A 21,245-nucleotide genomic window follows, 5' to 3' on the forward strand; every position below is an offset into this window, starting at 1 on the left:
ATATACACACATATACATATTCCAATTTCTTTTTTGTTTTTATGGGCAGATAAAAATACATTCATGTAATAAATACTGTAGCATACATGTTCTGATACCTCAGGTGGCCTGGAAAAAAGATGCACATATCTTGATTTTGTGCCACAAGGCAAAGGAAATAAATATTGCATTCCAATAAAACACAAGACAATTAGATCAACTATAACAATTGAGAATATATTTATTTGACTCTGATTTTATAGATAATGTGCAAGATAAAGTGGTAGAAGATGAATGAATGTATAAAGCTTGTTTAAATGCTGGAGAGTGTGTGACTGTGTCTACAAGTGACATATGAGTACAAGTGTGTTAAAAGTGTGTTTAAGTACCAACACTGGCCACTAGTTGGCATAATCAAAATTTTTAACACACTCACACACTCGATTCTTGAATATTGTGACATTTTAAGGACTTTGGAGCTTTTTAGTCTGGGAGCATGTTTGGAGGGTCCAGAACACCATATAATGGTCAGAGAAATGAGGACCTCTAAAATGTCCTCATATTTCTCAATGTACTGATATTGTTGGTGTGTTATCATTAAAATGTCCTGATTTGTCACTAATACAAGTGCACACACGCACACACACACTCACACACACACACATACCCACACACACACACTGCTGCCTCCATCACTAAGTTCAAATGTCTTATTTTGTCACTTCAGTGTTTGAAATCCTTTGTTCAGATTGACGTCAGTGACACAAAGTGACCACACGAGGCAGCAGAGGACCAGCAGCTCCTGTGTCCCCGCAGCTAAAATCACTGGTTTTCTCTATGGGCTTTGGTGTGGGAGAGTGAGTGGATGGAGCTGTTAATCTATGACCTAAAAGAGCGTAGACTTAATCTGACATAGATTGTATTAGGTGTCAGTACCTCGTCATCAACACAACAAAGTAGATTAAAGTGATATGATGTGGTTTTTACTGATGTTGAAAATGTCATTCTTCATTAAGCCACAGAAACAGAAACCACAGACACTGATGATGTTTGGAAAGTGCAAAAACCCTCTGAGTGTCATGAGTTTCCTGTCACTGTGGACACGTTCTTCGCTGTCGTTCACAGAGCAGCAGGAGGACAGAGGTCATCCTGAGGTCACGCACACTCAGTTTCACCTGCATCACAGCAGAAACCACACTTCCTCATTCATGGCATAATCTGCTCATGTGTGTTTCATTTTCCATGTGTGTGTGTGTGTGTGTGTGACTCTGAGTGTTGTTCTGCTCACACGCAGCAGGGGGCGCTGTTGTCAGGCAGCATGAAGAGGAGGAGGAGGAGAAGCAGTGCATGCTGGGACAGAAAGGCTCGTCCGTGAGAAGATGATGTTCTTCAGACAAAGAGTCAAACTCTTAACATCTTTATTTACTTTGTTTTCTATTGGATTGAAAACCTTGAATTTTATTTTATATTATTTTGACTTCTTTCTTTTTATTTTCTATAAAGCATTTATTCATTTTTAATTGATTTTACTTTCTGTATCTTTTAATTTCACTTTCAAACATTCACTTTTTGTTATTTTTATCTCAGTGTGTGTGAACCTGTTTGTTTCAGGCTGGTTCTCAGCAGCAGGGGGCGCTCACAGCGCAGGACGGCGGCTCAGTTAATGACAGACATGTTGATTTTTTAAGTCTTTATTTATTGATGGTTTCAACAAAGAATGACTGAGACGAGCTTTGACCTCGTCCACCACTGAAGCTGCTGTCTCTTCATGTCCTACAGAGGACACAGAGACACTGAGGAACCAGGCCAGACCCAGAACCCAGGATAAACCGGTTCAGTGAATGTGGTCCTGAAGGTGTGGAGGTGGATCAGTGAGTCAGAGGAGACGCTGTAGAAGGACAGAGTCCCAGCAGGACAGTCCACATACACTGATACTCTGTGAGAGACAGAGGACATGATGGATGTTTGTGTCCCACAGTGAAAGACAGAGTTACGATGAACATCAGAGCAGCTCAGACTCCAGGACTGATCATTACATCCAAACCAACAGTCAGAACTGTTGCCTTTCCTCTTGATTCCTCTGTAACTCAGTGATATATTAACATCTCCTCTCCACTCGACCTCCCAGTAACAGCGACCAGTCAGACCAGGTCTACACAGCAGCTGATGAAAGAACTCAAATCTGTCTGGATGATCAGGATACGACTGATCTTCTCTCACACCGGTCACTTTCCTGTTGTCGTCAGACAGTTTGAGTTCTCTGCTCATTGTGTTTGTGTCCAGTTCCAGTTCACATGAATCTGATGAAGACAACGAGACACAGCTGCAGTTTATTGATGATCAGCTGATATGTTGTTATTTCCTGTAAATCCATACTTACACTTCCTGGGACCAGGTTTTAACCTCTGCTCTCCAGCATGGTCCATCCTGGAGGAAGAAACAGTCTGAATGAGTTTCTGTCCAACATGAGTCCAAACTGTTGTCTTAATGACGCACTCTGGTGGACACAATGATGAACTACAAGGACAGGTGTGTTTCAAAGTGAAGACGGTGGCTGTTTCTCAATACTCAAGTAAGCAAGTATGTACTTGCTTACTTGGGAAGTATATACTTGAGAAGTACTCTGGGAGTATATACTTGCCAAGTACGGGAGTACACAAGTATGTGGTTGTTTCTCAATACTCAAGTATGCAAGTATGTATGTATTGTTCTGCTGTAGTTCTGCTGTAGTGCTGCAGTGCTGCAGCCTCATTAGCGCCACCTACGGTGTTGATAAATGAACATATGAAATACTTTTAATAAATGCATATATATGTTGTTATTATTTTTACATTTTAAATATTTAACTTCATTTATTAATTTATTTCTATTAAAATATACAATACAAATTATACAATGTGGAAAATAGATATATTACAGCATTGTAGAGTAGTATATATATATATATATATACATACATATATATGACTTGTACAAATATATACTACTCTACATATCTAATATTTACATATTATATTTAAATACAGATACAATGACCGTGCGACTTTAATATAAATCTAACATTCAAAGTTAAAATAAATAAAACATTAACAATATACAAACTTTTAAACTGTCAGGTCAAAACGTTTCCATTAAAAACAAAATAACACGTCAACAACAAATCTATGGATCACACCGAGCATCTAATGACAGCGACGTCTGAGCCAGCGGATCATTTCATCAGGACAGGCCGAGGTCACGCTGCTCTGTGCCGGGCACAGTGAGCGCCGAGCGTCCGCAGAGGCGGAGCTTATCACCTCCGACAAACGTCGCTGCCAAACTATAAATACGTCATATCTTCATACACAAACCACATGTTTGATTTCTAAATGACTCATTTCTCGCCTCAAATGATGTTAAAACTTTGTTCTGGGACAAAGAAAAATATTTATTTCAGATTTATATTTCTATTATCTGCTGCTATGCTCCGCCGAAATGTAATGTCGTTTTTGTCAGTCTTCCTTCTTATGAACGATAGGTGATGAGTTGATGATGCAGGAAAAGACCCCACTGACACAGGACTTGTACCGAACAAAGGGATTTTATTTAGTCACAAGTCAGGCGTCAGAACCAAGCTCTGCAGCAGCTCGGGAGAATGTGTTCTTGCCGAATCTCCGAACAATTCTGCCTCAGAAAAGCAAAACTAACCTTATATAGATTTTCTAGCATTCTTATTTGCAGGCATCACATGTTTGGACCCCCGCCTTTTTTCCATAATGCAACAACTTGAAAAACAAGTTGGGTCCGGATATACCATACTGTCCCATGATCTTTAAATTGGACAATATCACCATTTAGTCAAACAAGAGACATCTATATTTCCTAACTAACCATATTCAAAACAGACCCTCAAGTTTCCTGTCCTATACAGGATGCCTATTGTAAAACGTATGGTCTGACTTGTCATGTGTCCCAGAGACCCTCTTGTCTCATGTTTACTTATTAATGTCAATCATCAATACATTTAAGTAATAAACTTTAGCTGTGTTAATGTGTTCTTCTTAGTTCATATACTTCAGTATTCTGGGATACATGGCCATCCCAAGTACGCTTAAGTCACCTCCGATGCATACCTGGTAAAAATGGGCGGAGCGAGAATACTTCTGGGTCCTAGCTGTTCGCTTATTTGAGAATTGGAACAGCACTTGAACAGTACCGGAGTACGCAAGTACGCACAAGTACGCACAAGTATGGATATTGAGAAACGGCCGGTGTCTGCAGAACCAGAGACCACAGTTTCAGGAGGCTACGCATTTACTCAACAGCGCCACCACGTGGACAACACAGAAGACACAGCAGCTTCACTCCAACAACCAAGTTGGCCCAGCACAAACCAAGTAAACAAAGAAAATAGACAAAATAGAGGGATTTCATTTGTATTTTTTACAGTGTTTCAAATCGCAGTATTGTGGGTCTAAAAACCATAAACTTTGTATTTGAATTACGGTTGTTTGATCGCTTGCTTGAATCGATACCTAGTTTCCAGTGCTTTCATGTTTTTTTCAGCTGCGCGTCACAGAGGAAACACATGGCTACTTATGCAGCTGCTGCTGCGGAGGCTCGTCGCTGTTACTGCTGCTTCCAAAACTTGTGTGTTTTCACCGTTGAATGAAGAATGAAGAACAACTTGATTGTAGCTGTTAGATGACGAACATCTCGTACACAACTCACTACAAACACCACAGAATAAAGACATCTTTACTTTAGTTTGACCGTAGACTGTTTGAAGTGGACCAGGACTGTTCTGTACCCAGTACCAGGACTTCTCACATGATGCTGCTACTCTGTGCAGATGATCTGTCCAGTTCATGGTTCTGGTCGTTTCTCACGAGGTGTTTAAAAAGTGTCACTAATGTTTGGTTATACTCACTGACAGAGGAAAACATAATAACAGGACATCTTCAACTTGCACCTGCTGACAAGTTTGAATACTGCTGATGAACATGAAGAGGAAGGAGGAGGAGGAAGAGGGGAATACCTGAGAGTGTCCAGTCTCCAGTGAGGACTCTTCAGTCCAGCAGACAGCAGCTTCTCTCCTGAGTCTCCTGGATGATTGTAGCTCAGGTCCAGTTCTCTGAGATGGGAGGGGTTGGAGTTCAGAGCTGAGGTCAGAGAAGAACATCCTTCCTCTGAGACCAGACAACCTGACAGACTGGAGTTAAGAAGATATGATGAACTCAGTGATTCAGAAAAAACATCTTTATCAACAAGAACCTAAAGAAGCAAAGAGTGTGAGTCAGAGTTCTGACCTGAGAGTCTCCAGAGAACAGTGAGGACTCTTCAGTCCATCACACAGCAGCTTCACTCCTGGATCCTGCAAGTCGTTGTTACTCAGGTCCACGTGTCTCAGACGAGAGGACACAGAGCTGAGGACTGAGGACAGAGCTTCACAGCTTCTCTCTGAGAGGTTACAGTCACTCATTCTGAGGAGGAGTTCAAGAAAATCTATTCACATATGTAATCAAAAAAATAATCAGAGTAGAATTGTCCATATAAATCAGCTGAGCACCAACCTGAGAGTCTCCAGAGAACAGTGAGGACTCTTCAGTCCATCACACAGCAGCTTCACTCCTGGATCCCGCAGGTCATTGTTACTCAGGTCCACGTGTCTCAGACTAGAGGACAAAGAGCTGAGGACTGAGGACAGAGCTTCACAGCTTCTCTCTGAGAGGTTACAGCCACTCAGTCTGAGGAAGAAGACAGTGATGAACAAAAGGTTAAACATGTTTGTCTTGTGCTCTTTAGAATATGTCTTATTAATATTTATATACTGATCCACGTACAGAACTTTGTTGGAGGCTTTGACCACCGGCAGCAGCTTCAGAAGAGCCTCCTCTGAAGCAGAGTATTTCTTCAGGTCAAACTCTTCCAGATCTTTTCCTGATGACAGTAAGATGAAGACCAGAGCTGACCACTGAGCAGGAGACAGTGTCTTTGTGGACAGGCGTCCTGATGTGAGGGACTCTTGGATCTCCTCCACAAGAGCACGATGGTTCAGTTCATTCAGACAGTGGAACAGGTTGATGCTTCTCTCTGCTGACAGATTCTCACTGATCTTCTTCTTGATGTACTCAACTGTTTTCTGATTGGTCTGTGAACCACTTCCTGTTTGTGTCAGTAGACCTCTTAAGAGCTTCTGATTGGTCTCCAGTGAAAGACCCAGGAGGAAGCGGAGGGACAAGTCCAGGTGTCCATTTGGACTCAGTAAGGCCTCGTCCACAGCACTCTGGTGCAGATGATTCAATTTAGGTTTTTTTCTAAACGGTCTGGACCACCGGCTCGTTGTTGGTTCTTCTGACAACAGATTTGTTCCAGAGGTGATGAAGGTCAGATGAACATGAAGAGCAGCCAGAAACTCCTGAACACTCAGATGAACAAAGCAGAAGACCATGTCCTGGTACAGGCCTCTCTCCTCTTTAAAGATCTGAGTGAAGACTCCTGAGTAAACTGAAGCTGCTGTGATATCGATGCCACACTCTGTCAGGTCTGATTCATAGAAGATCAGGTTTCCTTTCTGCAGCTGCTCAAAAGCCAGTTTCCCCAGAGACTTAATCATCTTCCTGTTCTCTGGACTCCAGTGTGGATCTGTCTCAGCTCCTCCATCATATTTGACCCTCTTCACTTTGGACTGAACCACCAGGAAGTGGATGTACATCTCAGTCAGGGTCTTGGGCAATTCTCCTCCATCTCTGGTTTTCAACATGTTCTCCAGAACTGTTGCAGTGATCCAGCAGAAGACTGGGATGTGGCACATGATGTGGAGGCTTCGTGATGTCTGGATGTGGGAGATGATCCTCCTGGCCTGCTCCTCATCTCTGAACCTCTTCCTGAAGTAGTCCTCCTTCTGTGGGTCTGTGAACCCTCTGACCTCTGTCACCATGTCCACACAGTCAGGAGGGATCTGATTGGCTGCTGCAGGTCGTGTGGTTATCCAGAGGCGAGCAGAGGGAAGCAGTTTCCCCCTGATGAGGTTTGTCAGCAGCACGTCCACTGAGGTGGACGCTGTGACATCAGTCAGGATCTCAGTGTTGTGGAAGTCCAGAGGAAGTCGACACTCGTCCAGACCATCAAAGATGAAGACCACCTTAAAGTCTTCAAACCTGCAGATTCCTGCTTCTTTGGTTTCAGTGAAGAAGTGATGGATGAGTTCCACCAAACTGAACTTCTTCTCTTTCAGCACATTCAGCTCTCTGAAGGTGAAGGGAAACATGAGCTGTACGTCCTGGTTGCTTTTGTCTTCAGCCCAGTCCAGAGTGAACTTCTGTGTTAACACTGTTTTCCCAATGCCAGCCACGCCCTTTGTCATCACTCTTCTGATTGGTCCGTCTCTTCCAGCTGAGGCTTTAAAGATGTCTTCTTGTCTGATGGATGTTTCTGGTCTGTCTGGTTTCCAGGAAGCTCTTTCAATCTGTCTGACCTCATGTTCTTCATTGACCTCTCCAGTCCCTCCCTCTGTGATGTAGAGCTCTGTGAAGATCTCATTCAGAAGGGTGGGGTTTCCTGCTTTAGCCACGCCCTCAAACAAACACTGGAACTTCTTCTTCAGGTTTGTTTTGAGTTCACGTCGACAAGCTGGAGCTCTGATTTCTGACAGAACACAAGAAAATAAATCAGTAAGTGGATCATTGAGAAAATAAGATGTTCTTCCTTTCACATTAAAAGTCCTCTTACTGTCAGCTAGCTTCTCCTGCTTCATCCTCCTTAAGAAGTCCTCTGTGATCTTCAGAAAGGCCTCTCTGCTGCTCCTCTGCTCCTCATCCTCCCTCTGACTCTCTGAGACTTCTGTGTGATCTGTATCCAGAACCTTGTGGATCTTCTTCAGCTCGTTCTTCACAAAGCAGATAATGTTCTCCTCCAACAGCTGGAACAGAACATGTGAAGTTTAACCTCAGATGATCAGTGACAGAGTGAAGTCCTGCAGGTCCACAGAGCAGCATCCAGACTGTCAGGACCAGGAGCCTCATGTATAAAAGAGTGCGCAGCTTTCATACTAAAAGACGGCGTACGCACAAAATTTATAAAGTACGTACGCAAAGAAAATCTCAGATTTATAAAACTGTGCGTACGCCAAGTCCTGCGCACCTTTTCTTTATACATCCCATCAAACGTGAAACTGAGCGGAGATGAATGAGGAACACACCACGCCCACCCACAAATGAATATACAAATGACTCTGAAATGCCTTCGTCCTGAAGAAAAAGGACAACTGTGGCAGCAAAGACAGAGGGAAATAAAAGAAAAAGAAGGAAAGTGCACGATCAACTCGTCAATTTATGATGTATAAATCTGTAAAAATAGATTATTTTGGTCGTTGTTTTTTGGAATTAGTGATAAACACAAAGGAACTAAATGTCAGGGTCACAGCGACTGCTCTCATATTAATATTGATGCTTAAAAAACTGGCTGTGCATTGAAAGTTGATCCTGTGCATGTTTTTTTCTGGTGTAACATGTATGTTTAGACATGACTGATCCATGTGAGCTGAATTTACAGATTATTTCAACAATCTATAAGTGTCACACGTCATCATCTACACACATTACGCACAAAATAAGCAGACAGAGTTCAAGGAGTTACTCCATGTAACCATTCATTACTGTCACTGATTGTGTTGTGGATGCTGCGCCTTTCTCTTCCGATGAAAGGCGCAGCGGTGGCGGAATAACTTTTTCATGGTTATTTCGTTATCGTGTGGATTAAAATGGGATAAAGAAAATGTTCTACTCAACGTTCAAGTCCCGTTTTCTTACAACAAATGAGTCTGTAGCTTTATTTTGCGTTTAAAACATTATAGACTGACGTGTGTTCATGTGTTCATGTCAGCAGCTGTGTTTACATCACTGTGTTACATAAAGAAAATATTCATCTGTGGAAAATTAATTTCAGTAATTTGCTCAAAGTAAATAAGTGAGTCTCCCTCTCTCACACACACACACACAGGTTTGTAGTGTGTGTGTTCGCTCACAGGATCAGTTTCGTCTTCAGTGTCCTCTCTGATGTTATCCACATATGTTCAAACGTACGTGGTGTATCAGTATTGTTTGTCACAGAAAATTCACGTTTGTCACTGTAGACACATTAATAATATTATTTTCAAACACTGTGATAAGTTTCAGAGCTTTAATATTGCAGCGTCTCCACATGACATGAGTTTGACAGGTTGACACATTTAAGACTTCCACATCTTCAGTCAGATCACTTTACCCAAACCCAAGCATGTGAGCCAGGACTGTTCCTGAATTATTCAACATTTCTTATTTTTTCATGGGTCCAGATCTGAGATTAAATGGGGACGGGTCTGTTTGTGACTTGAGTCCTGAATGTCTTGGGTCTGCATGGGTCTGGGTCTGAATTCTCAAATATTAGGTGTCTCTGGTGCTACATGGTGGATCATTTGAGTTGTTGACCTGTGAAGACCTCCACCCTCCATCATCTGACCTCTGTTCTTGTTTGAAGTTCACAGGTTGATCCATGGACCAGTCACTCTTCATGGACACACAGCTGGGTCCAGGTCCAGGTCCAGGTCCAGCAGAGTCTGGTCTCTGTTGATGGATCCTCCTTCAAACACATGATGTGTAAATAAAACACTGAGCTGTGACATGGAGACGAGTCACATGATCCATGAGATCCTCATCTCACCTCTGACCCTCATGTTCCTTACACAGAGTGGTTTTAGAGGGCAGAGCTTCCTCTTCACTGTCCTTGATCTGATTCATAGCAGAGCGCCACCTGCTGGGAGAATAAAACTCGCTCATTACAAGTTCTGCTAACATGGGTGGACCACAATGACCTAATGTGGGCCGGTCAGCAAGAAGACTTTTTTTAACCACAGAATTGGCCGACATGACCCTCATTGGCTGACTGAACAATCGGCACAGCCCATTGGTTTATGCTAATAATGGACTGTCAGTCACTCAGTTACTGGTTCATTTCAAAGAGCCGTTAAAAAGATTTGACTCGTTCGTGAACGTCACAGCTCGACTCACAACTCACTCAAGACGCTGTTTGCATCACACTTTACAGCCCTTCACTGCAGGTGAGTCCACTGGTTTAACAGAAGAGCCCGCCCTCTGGTGGTCAGGTAAGAAGCTGCCCAATAGATAGATACATATGTATGTTAAACATCTGGACTTTGAAGAGATGTCGTTAATTGTGACGATTGAGAATAAACGTTTAATTTAACTTTAGTTTCTTAAATCTTATCAAAATATGACCTCGTCCTCTGGATCCTTTTTTTTCACCTACAATGGCTGTAATCTGTTTTCACTGGAAACATAAAATTATCAGTCACTATCTGATCTTTCAGTCCAGCAGAACTTCTCTTTCACCAAAAGCACAAATGTCCTCTAAACCAGTGATTTACAAACATTTTAGTCGCTGAACAACAGAATCAGTGACGTGAGATTCATGAGCTTCACAGTAAAAACATCACGTCCACTCAAAGTCACATATGTGATGAGATGAGTTTAGTTCCGTTACCTTGTGAAAGCAGGAAATGATCGTCATGAAGCTGCTGAACGTCTGTGAAGTGATTCTGCTGCTGAACAGGAAACAAACCACGGACCAAAGTTTTCTCAAGTGTTATCTGAAGGAAATGTGATGAATGTGATCAAATAACTGCTCTGATCTCAACTTTACTCGAATCGACTCGACTCAGTTTAATATCAAAAATCCGCCGAAAAAGGGACACACACGATACATCCCTCTCATCTCTCTGTCCCTCCGCTGTGCTTGTATTCACAGGCTGCGCAGCACAGACACGCACGCACACACACACACACGCACGCACGCACGCACACACCCCTCAGCCCTCAGTAAACATCCAATCACTGTTGCAGTATGCAAATGAGCCAAGACGGAGCCTGACAGTTTGTGTCAGGTTTCAGCACGGCCACGGAGTGGGTTAGACTTTGAAGTACAGCGCCAAGACAAGTGACCTGTGTCTGACGGACCCCTACGTAAAGCCCCGCCCCAGGCTGTAGTTCTGTACTGTTTTTTTTTTATAATCACAGCAGAGAGAAATTAGTTTTTTGAGCTGTTGTTAAGTTGCCAAAAAAAAAAATAGTTCTGCTGTATATCTGTTGTGTTTTATAAATTAGTAAATATTGACTATAGTGTGTGAAGTCCTATTTTAGGTTAAAATTTGAGTATTAGGCCATCCAGTTAAGATAAATGTTATGTTGTTGGTTGATAAAATGTGGATGAGGGATGTTTTATTTTATTTTATTCATTTATTTTATTTTTATTTTTCAGTTTCCCTCCCTGAGGGATTGCCACCTTATTGTGGTCAGGGGGTTTGTGTGCCTCAGTGACCTTAAGAGCTATACCAGCAGGAGCTTAGTCTTCAGGTGGGACACCCAAGTTGGACAGGTCTGAAGGTAGAGGCCTGACAAAGTGCAATCCACTTCTCCAGGTTGGGGTTGGACACATAGACCCTTTTCAATGAAGAAAGCATTGTTACTATAAGCACAGAAAAACAAGTGCTGGAGCATGATGTGTACACATGATGCCCCCTTCACATTTCTGACTGCCCCCTCATATATGCCTGCCTAGAACCGGCCCTGATTGTCTCCTTAATGAACCTGTTTCGTTCTACTCCGTGTTATGTGGAGATGATTTGTGTTTGTGGTTAAAGGAGGTTTTTGCTCCATCACAGATTATTGCTCCATTTTAAGACACAATAAAAATCAACGGTCAACTACTGTCTCTGCTGTTTGGCTGTTAGATGAGATGTATTCTTGACATCTGTGACGGAGCGACTGTAACTAATGAGCACACACACTCGCTATAGTAGAGCGCAAAGACGCACACACACTCCAATACACAAACACACACACACACACACACAGACACACACACACAGACGCATACACATACACAACTGCTTTGCCAGTTTCCAGCAACATGTGTAGACCGTCAAGGGTGCACACTTGCTGCTGCTACAGAATCATCCTGTTAACATTTAACTTGGTTCAAACTTACTTAGCCCTCATCCTCAGTTTGTGTCGCAGCATTCCAACATTCTTCTTCTTCTTCTTCTTCTTTTTGTTTTACGGCGGTTGGCAAACAACGATTTGGTGCATTACCGCCACCATCTGGTATGCAGTGTGGATCGAAATGTTAAAAAAAGATATAATACTAATAATGATATCTATATCTATATCTATACATATATATGTATATATACTGTATATATATACAGATATATACACACTACAAACACAAAAAACCAACAACCTATATACATATACATACACCTATTCATACACACACTCACACATCCTATATCCTCCCAATCAACCTTGTAGTCTTAAGAAACTGCAGTAATATTTTGTAGCACTCACTCTGGTTCTTGCTCAATACCTCCACCAACTCGCATTCCTCATCAATGTCTCTCAGCTTTCTAATCATCACTTCTCTCTCCCTTTGATATTTCTGACATTGTGTAATAACATGATGAATGGACAGTGATCACATCTGTCTGTATTGTGTTTATTCATAAGAAATAATGTGTTGTTTAATCCCGTATGGCCAAATCTGATCCTCTATATTATATTTTCCTCTTTCCTGCTTCTTTCTGTGCGCCTAGCCACTCCCACTTTTCTTTGGATACTGTAAAACCATCTTCCTTTCCTCTCCTCCTCCCATTGTTTTTGCCATCTCTCCTTTAGTTGTTGTTTAATGATGCTGTTTATTTCTGTGTTGCTTAATTTTTTTGCTAGATCTATATTATTATGTGCTGTTGCTGCTTTTGCCACCGTGTCTATTTGGTTCCCTTTAACCCCTGTAATGTGTGCTGGTATCCATAAAGTCCCATCATCTGAGTTCTATATAATGTTTGTTGTATTTCTATAATGAGGTCTTGTCTGCTTTCAGAATGGCTGGATTGTAAACTTATGAGTGATGAACTTGAGTCTGAACAGATGATTGTTTTCAGTGGTTGTATTTCTGCTAATAGAATAGCAGTGAGTTATCCTGTGTGCACGGATACATTATCACTTAATCGTTTCTGTTGTTTAATGTTTGAAATTCTGGTATGAAGACTCCTATTCCTGTTTTTTGATGCATGTGTGTATACTTGTATGATGTATCTGTAGAACTTTCTAGCAGGCAAAGCTATTTGTCTTTCATTCTATTTGTCTGTTCATTGTTGTAACTGGCATCAAAGCACCGTTGCCTTTAAAGTGCCTTTAAGGTGCATCGTCAAAGCCATGTTTTGTTATATATTGCCTTCGTATGCGCCTTTGTAAAGCTATCTATCATTAGAACCTGTACGACTTGTCGGTTTTACAACCTAACTGACCGTCTAACTGACTTCAAACTAACTTCAACTTAACTTAACTGTTGCTTAACTGTGTATGTGGAATAAACCTTCAGAAAGACAGTCGAGTTGTGCCCGCCGTACTTGTTCTGGTTACCCTTTCCAGAAGGGAGCATTGGGCTGGAAAGACCAGCCAGCAGAAATCTGGACAGTATCCATGATAACTGTCTATATAATCTTGTATTACCTGTGGGTCCTGGCTCTGCATATCTTTGTTTTCCTTCTCTAATCATGTGAGATCTATGGTGGCATCTGGAAGAATCCATGGTGCTATGGTCGACAGTGGTACTGTTGGGCTAACACTGTATTGGTCTACTGTAAGCTCTGATGCCGTCTGATTGATTGTCCATCCAAAGCTTTTTTTGTTTCCTTTCTCCTTTTCCCAACATGGTTTTAATGATGATTCTGATTATGACGCTGTAGTCTGGTCCAGTAGTTCAATGAGTTCTGCATCCTTCTTAATTCTAGTGGCATTTCCCCCATTTCTACTTGGAGTGCTGATGTCAGGGTTGTTTTAAAGCTCATGTGCATAACCTTAGTGCCTGATACTGTAGTCTATCCAGTTTTTTGCTGCAGATCCATACACCACACAGCCATAATCTAGCACTGATCTTAGTAACCCATTATATATAGCCCTTAAAGCATTCCTATCTGCTCCCCATTCCCTACAAACTAAACATCTCATTATATTCAATATTTTCTTACATTTGTCCATTCATTTTTGAATATGTAACTTTCTCATCAAACCATATCCCTAATAGTTTAAAGAATTTCACTCTCCAACTCCTGATTGTATAGTTTCAGTTTTACTTATCTTCTATTCTTTTCTTTGTAAATATCATCGTCTTTGTTTTATTCACTGAGAATTTGAATCCCCATTTATATGCCCATTCTTCTATTTTCGTAATATCCCCTTGAACTTTTTTTTACAATGAAATCTATGTTTCTTCCCCTCGTCCAAATTGCCCCATCATCTGCAAATAAAGAACATCCAGAATCCTTTTCTATTTCATTCTAAATGTCATTTATCATGATGGAGAACAATAGCGGACTTATTATGCTTCCCTGAGTAGTTCCGTTTTCTACCGCATACTTCCTTGAAAGTTTTTCCCCTACTCTAACCTGTATTGTTCTTCCTCTCAAAAATCCTTAATCCACTGATACATTCTTCCCTTGACAGTTGAATTAAAAGTCCCTCTCCCCACATCATATCATATCATAAAACAGCCACTACACTCTTTGTTTATTTGTGCTTTTCTAATGTCACGTTCTAAGCAGATGACTGGGTCCATAGTACATCTTCCTTTCCTAAAGCCACTCTGGTATTTAGTTATATAACCTTTACTTTCTATATAATAAGTTAGTCTTTCATTTATCATTAGTTAGTTTTATTCTTTCCTGCTTTAGGTGTCAGTATTATAACAGCTTCCTTCCAGCTATGTGTCATGAACTATGGCTGAGCAGAACAAGGGACTCAAAGGCAGGACTCAGAACACGAATCAGTCAGTAACAGAGTTTAATGCCAGGCAGAGGTTCGGTACACGGGAGGTCAAAGAGATCAGGCAGAGGTACAAAAACGTCAGGCAAAGTGGGCTAGTCTTGACAGGTTTGACGTGGCTGACGTGGAAGGTGGGGTGGACCCGCATTGACCTTGGTAGTTTGAGCTGGACAGAGACAGGGTTGACCACCTTGGCGATAGGAAATGGACCGACAAACCTGGGAGCGAGCTTCTTGGACTCCACCCGAAGAGGCAGGTTCTTGGTTGACAACCACACTCTTTGGCCGCTGTGATAGTGTGGGGCAGGGGTCCTCTTGCGATCCGCGGCAGCCTTGTAGGATTTGGACTGCCGAAGGAGGTTCTGGCGGGCCCGCTCCCAGGTTCTCTTGCAGCGTCTCACCAAGGCCAATGCGGAGGGCACAGAGGACTCAGAGTCTGTGGAGGGGAAGAGAGATGGTTGGTAGCCGTGAACAACGTGGAATGGGGACAGACCAGTTGATGAACAGGGGAGTGAGTTGTGTGCCATCTCCACCCAAACCAGTTTTTGGGACCAGGTTTCGGGGTCCTGGGAGGCGGTGATGCGGAGGCCCGTCTCCACCTCCTGGTTTAGGCACTCCGATTGGCCGTTGGTCTGTGGGTGGAAGCCTGATGAGAGGCTGGCTGTGGCCCCAAGAAGACTGCAGAACTCCTTCCAGAAATGTGAGATAAATTGGGGTCCTCTGTCTGAAACAATGTCCAAAGGGAAACCATGTATCCTAAAAATGTTATTCAACATGACCTCCGCCATTTCTTTGGCGGAGGAGAGCTTCTGCAGGGGAATAAAGTGAACCATTTTGGAGAATCTGTCCACCACCGTCAAAACCACAGTGTTACCATAGGAAGGTGGGAGTCCTGTGACGAAGTCCAGGGAAATATGGGACCAGGGGCGTTGAGGGATTGGCAGGGGCCTGAGTTCTCCTGACGGTCTCTGATGAGAAGCTTTGTTAGTTGCACAAACAGAGCAGGCATTGACATAATCAGTGACATCAGAGACCATCTTAGGCCACCAAAAACGTTGCTGTATTACAAACAAGGTTTTCTTTATACCCGGATGACAGACAGTCTGGTTTGTGTGGGCCCAATGGATCACTTCCCCCCTGAGAGCCTGGACCACAAAAAGCTTGTCCGCAGGGCAATCAGGAGGAACAGTGACACCATCGGCTGCCGCCTTAACCTCACCCTCTATCTCCCATGAAAGAACTGATATGAAGCATGTCTTGGGTTCAGGATTAATTTGGTCACAGGTGAATATACGGGACAGGGAGTCAGGCTTGATATTTTTGGAACCTGGTCGGTATGAGAGGGTAAAGTTAAAGCGGCTGAAGAAAATTGCCCATCTAGCTTGCCTTGCATTTAGCCTCTTAGCTGATTTGAGGTACTCCAGATTCTTATGATCGGTCCAGACCTGAAATGGCTGGGAGGCTCCCTCCAGCCAGTGTCTCCACTCCTCCAGGGCCACCTTAACTGCCAGCAGCTCGCGGTCACCAATATCATAGTTTTGTTCAGCAGAAGTGAGTTTCTTGGACAAGAAGGCACAAGGGTGTAGTTTACCATCTTTGGAGCAAAATTGGGAGAGGATCGCTCCAACACCAACGTCTGAGGCGTCTACCTCTACCACAAACTGCTGGCTGGGGTCCGGGAGGATGAGGACAGGGGCGGAGGTGAGGCTCCTCTTAAGGCTCTTAAATGCAGTTTCGCACTCATGGCTCCAGACAAATGGTCTGTGTGGAGAGGAAAGTTCGTGCAGGGGTGAGGCAATGGTGCTGTAGTTACGAATAAATTTTCTATAAAAATTTGCAAACCCCAGAAACCTCTGAACCTCTTTACGTGAAGTGGGAGTGGCCCAATCCGCCACTGCCGTAACCTTCTCAGGGTCCATCCTGACCTCCCCCTCGGCAAGCACGAACCCAAGGAACGAGACCGAGGGCTTGTGGAACTCACACTTCTCTGCTTTCACGAACAGCTGGTTCTGGAGTAACCGCTGAAGCACAGCGCGGACATGGCGGGTGTGAGTCTCCTCATCGGGGGAAAGATCAGGATGTCATCTAGGCACACAAAGACAAAAACATTAAGCATATCGCGAAGGACATCATTAACCAAGTTCTGAAATACCGCTGGTGCATTTGTTAAACCAAAAGGCATAACCAGATACTCATAGTGTCCGGTGGGAGTGTTGAAAGCGGTCTTCCACTCGTCCCCCTCTTTGATCCTGACAAGATGGTAGGCATCACGTAGGTCTAGTTTAGTGAAGATCTTTGCCCCCTCCAACAGTTCAAAGGCTGTGGAGATGAGGGAGAGGGGGTACCTGTTCTTGATGGTGATAGCATTGAGACCCCGATAGTCTATGCAGGGCCGGAGGGTCTTATCCTTCTTCTCCACAAAGAAAAATCCAGCTCCAGCAGGGGAAGAAGAGGGACGGATGAGACCGGTGGCTAGGGAATCCCTAACGTAGTCCTCCATGGCTCTGCACTCTGGGGCTGAAAGGGAATATAATTTGCACCTAGGGGGGGTGCTGCCTGGTAGCAAGTCTATGGCACAATCGTAAGGACGATGAGGTGGCAGGGAGGTGGCTTTCGCCTTGCAGAAAACCTCGGCCAGGTTGTGATTGCAAGGTGGTACGTTGGTGAGGTCAGAAAGTGGAGTGGGAAGTAGGAAGTGAGCTGTGGGGTTTGGGCAGGCAGGTGTTGGCACATTTTGGCCCCCAGCAGGTTACCCTTCCACTAGCCCAGTCAAAATTTGGGTTATGGGTGACAAGCCACGGGAGCCCTAAAATAACCTGATGAGCCATTGAGTCTAAGACATGAAAGCTTAGCTTTTCAGTGTGAGAGTCTGGAAAAACCAATGTCACAGACTGGGTGAGGTGAGTAATATTACCCAGAGGGCTGCCATCAACGGCTCTCACTTCGAGGGGGCGTGGGACCGCGAACACTCTCAGTCCGAGTTTCCTGGCGAGAGAAGAGTTCATAATGCTATGTCTGCACCAGAGTCTATGAAAACAGGCACGAGCATAGAGCCAGAAATAATTTTTACCTGTGACTGGTGCTGGGCAGGACTGTTTATCACCAGTCCTCGACTCACCGTGAGAGGTCTTTTGGGCAGTGCCCCGCCCCCCTTGATGTGGCAGGCACTCACCACATGACCCAGTTGGCCACAATAGTAGCATCTTCCGTCTTTTTGTCGACGTAGACGCTCCTCTGCGGAGAGATGAGCGCGTCCCAGTTGCATAGGCTCCTGAGGAGGAAGAGGAGAGGAAGGCGGGCTGGTTGTTGGGCGTTCGTAGCTTGGCCGATCCTCAGGGCTGCTCCTCCATCCCCGGTGAGGCGATGAACGAGCCCGAAGACATCCCCGCTCCTGGTCCAGCTCGGTGAGACGCTTGTCGATCTTAACCACCAGCGCGATGAGGGAATCCAAATCTTCCGGAAGGTCGAATGCGTCAGACAGGGCGACAGGGTTCCACTCGCTCTCGGCGGCGAGGGTGCGGAAGTCTATGGCATAGTCCGTTACCTTGAGCCTTCCTTGCCGTAGCTTGAGCAGCGATCTAGCAGCTTCTCTGCCTGGCGCAGTGTGTTGGAAAATCTGCTCAAGAGCCCGTGTGAACCTGACGAGTGAAGAGCAGGCTGTTGAACGTCGGCTCCATTCGGCAGTAGCCCACGCCTCTGCACGTCCCGTGAGGTGGGAGATTATGAAGGCCACCTTAGACCGGTCTGACGGAAAAGCCGATGGCTTTAGTTCAAAGTGCAGCTCACACTGCGTCAGGAATGGTCTCACGTCTCCTGAATCCCCGTAGAAGCACTCTGGACGGGAGAGCTGCAGGCATGACGGCGCAGTGCTGGCAGGGGGCTGCGCGTCCACGTGTCGACCCGGGGGAGAGGCTCGGTCCGACGTCGCTTCAGCAGGCGCCTCTCGTGGTAGGTGAGAGAGTAGTTCATGAAACTGTGAGCCCAAAGATGTCATCATTGAGTCCTGGCGAGCTGCCAGTTCTCTCAGCGTGGCGCACAAGGACGTGAGCTGCTCCTGCTGTTGAGCCAGCTCTTGCCCCTGTGCGCAAAGGGCTTGGCGAAACGAATCTGAATCTGCTGAGTCCATGTCTGGCCAGTTCGTTCTGTCATGAACTATGGCTGAGCAGAACAAGGGACTCAAAGGCAGGACTCAGAACACGAATCAGTCAGTAACAGAGTTTATAGCCAGGCAGAGGTTCGGTACACGGGAGGTCAAAGAGATCAGGCAGAGGTACAAAAACGTCAGGCAAAAAGGCAAGGTCAAAAAAGGCAGGCAAGGTTCAAAAACACGAGAAGACAAGACTATGGCTGTGAAAAAGAGTGCTGGGACGTGAGCTATAAACTACAACGAACTGGCGACGAGACAAGACACAGAGGGGAATATAAGCAGTGCTGATTAGGGAGTGATAGGATGCAGGTGGGGTAGACACAATCAGGGATCAGGTGCACGCCAACAAGGAAGGGGGCGGGGTAGACAGGAACCTGAAACAGAGACAAGGGTGAGTGATTTCCAAAATAAAACAGGAAGACAAGACATGGAACATGAAGGGAGAAACAAAACAAGATACTTAACGGAGGTGACAGATCATGACACTATGTGGACATTTCCCACGCTCCCAGACTTTATTATATAGTTCTAATAATTTCCTTTTTGATGGCTCACTAAGATTATTAATCATTATATAACACATTTGATCTTTACCTGGTGCTGACTGGAGATCTGTTTAATTCTGTCATTGTAAAAGCCTTATTTAATAAATCATTTATAATCTTTAATCTTTATTTTCTGCTATCGTATTTTGTCTCCCTCTTTTCCCTTCTTCACAAATATTGTCTGAGCTGTGTACTTTAACAAAGGTCTTTGCTCGCATTTCTGCTTTCTCTTCATTCGTAGTTGCTGTTATTTCCCCTTCAGTTAAAACTGGATATCCATATTCTGCTTTAATCCCATTCATTCTTTTTATCATTTTCCACATTTGATCGATTCTTGTTTCCAATTGAGTTACAAAATAATCTCCAATGTTCTTTCTTTCTTTGCATTTTTTATGGCTCTTCTCACAGTTGCTTGCATCCTTTTATAATCAATAATATTTTGAAAGTTATGGTTTTTTTTAAAAGTCTTATTTCTCTCTTTAATAACTTTATCACATTCCTCTGACCACCAAGGTACAATTATATAAATGAAATTGCATAAGTTCATAGTGGTTATCAATGAAAACTGTGAGCAGTTCAGTCTTGTGTGTCACTCGAAAAATCAGACTCCCATCGAGAGGGCTGGCCTCTATAGACTGAGATAATTGTTCTGTCTTTAGCTTGAGTCTCATGGCAAAATCCCAGTCCATGAGACTTTCATCAGCCCCCGAGTCAATGAGAGTCTCCAAACTAAGTGTGGTGTTGTGATGCCTCACCTTAGTCTGGGTTAAAACTCGAGGAGGGAATTCCATGGAGGAGAAACGTCTCCCCAGTACCCCTGTCGACTGGCGAGCCTGTTCCTTTTGCTGGACACGCTGCTAGCAGATGTCCTTGCTGTCCGCAATAGAAGCACCTGCCTTCCTGCAGGCGACGACGGCGCTCCTCTGTGGACAGTTTGGTTTGCCCCAACTGCATGGGCTCCTCCACCTCCTTGGAGGGCCTCTCCCTCTGGGTAATGGGTGATGGAGCACATGAGGGGCTCCGCAAACCGGGTGTAGTGACAGCAACGCGACCCTGATGACGACCAGCTGTAGAGGCCATTGGACTTTGTTGTTGCTCCTGTAAGCGGTTGTCTGTTCTTATGGCCAGAGTTATTACTGAGTCCAGATCAGAAGGCAAATCCAGGGGCACTAACAGGTCTTGAATTTGATCTGAAAGTCCCTTGAGAAAAACATCATACAGGGCTGTGGCATTCCATCCGCTATCCGTGGCTAGGGGGCGAAAGCGGATAGCATAATCACAAACGGAGTCTCTATTTTGTTTGATGTTGGTCAACTCATGTGCTTTCTCTCGGTCGGACGAGAGGGGATCGAAAGCCCTCCTCAGAGCCTGTTTGAACTACTTGAGGGATCCGCAGATCAGTGAATCCAGAGACCACTCAGCCGTAGCCGGCGCCCTCGCCCTCCCCGGGGAGGTGGGAGATCATGAATGCCACCTTGGATCATAATCCGACATCCTCCTGACTCACCGGAAAACTTTTCTGCCGGAGATCGTGTGGTCGTAGTGTCTGAGGAAGAGGGATCCCTTGTGAGATGAGCAAGGACATGATGTACTTGGTTTGCCAGGAGGTTAACTTGGGTTGTTATAGAGGCTTTGAACTCCTCCTGACTTTTAGCCATCCCCTTCACACCACTGTGCAGAGAGGCCATGTGCTCCTCCTGCTGAGTCAGGCGGGTGT

At 44.3% G+C, this 21,245-nt stretch overlaps 1 protein-coding gene across 1 annotated transcript; it reads right to left on the reverse strand.

Moving 5' to 3' along the window:
* Positions 1-1,654: 1,654 nt before the first annotated feature.
* LOC131443311 (NLR family CARD domain-containing protein 3-like) lies at positions 1,655-12,397 on the reverse strand. Its single transcript, XM_058612832.1, has 3 exons — positions 12,363-12,397; positions 5,825-7,511; positions 1,655-2,310 (listed from the first exon to the last, which is right to left on the reverse strand). Exons 1-3 carry the CDS (start codon positions 12,395-12,397, stop codon positions 1,753-1,755), a joined length of 2,280 nt encoding a protein of 759 aa, XP_058468815.1. The 3' UTR covers positions 1,655-1,752.
* Positions 12,398-21,245: the final 8,848 nt, after the last annotated feature.

Source organism: Solea solea, chromosome 17, assembly GCF_958295425.1.
Source record: "Solea solea chromosome 17, fSolSol10.1, whole genome shotgun sequence".
Lineage (NCBI taxonomy): Eukaryota > Metazoa > Chordata > Actinopteri > Pleuronectiformes > Soleidae > Solea > Solea solea.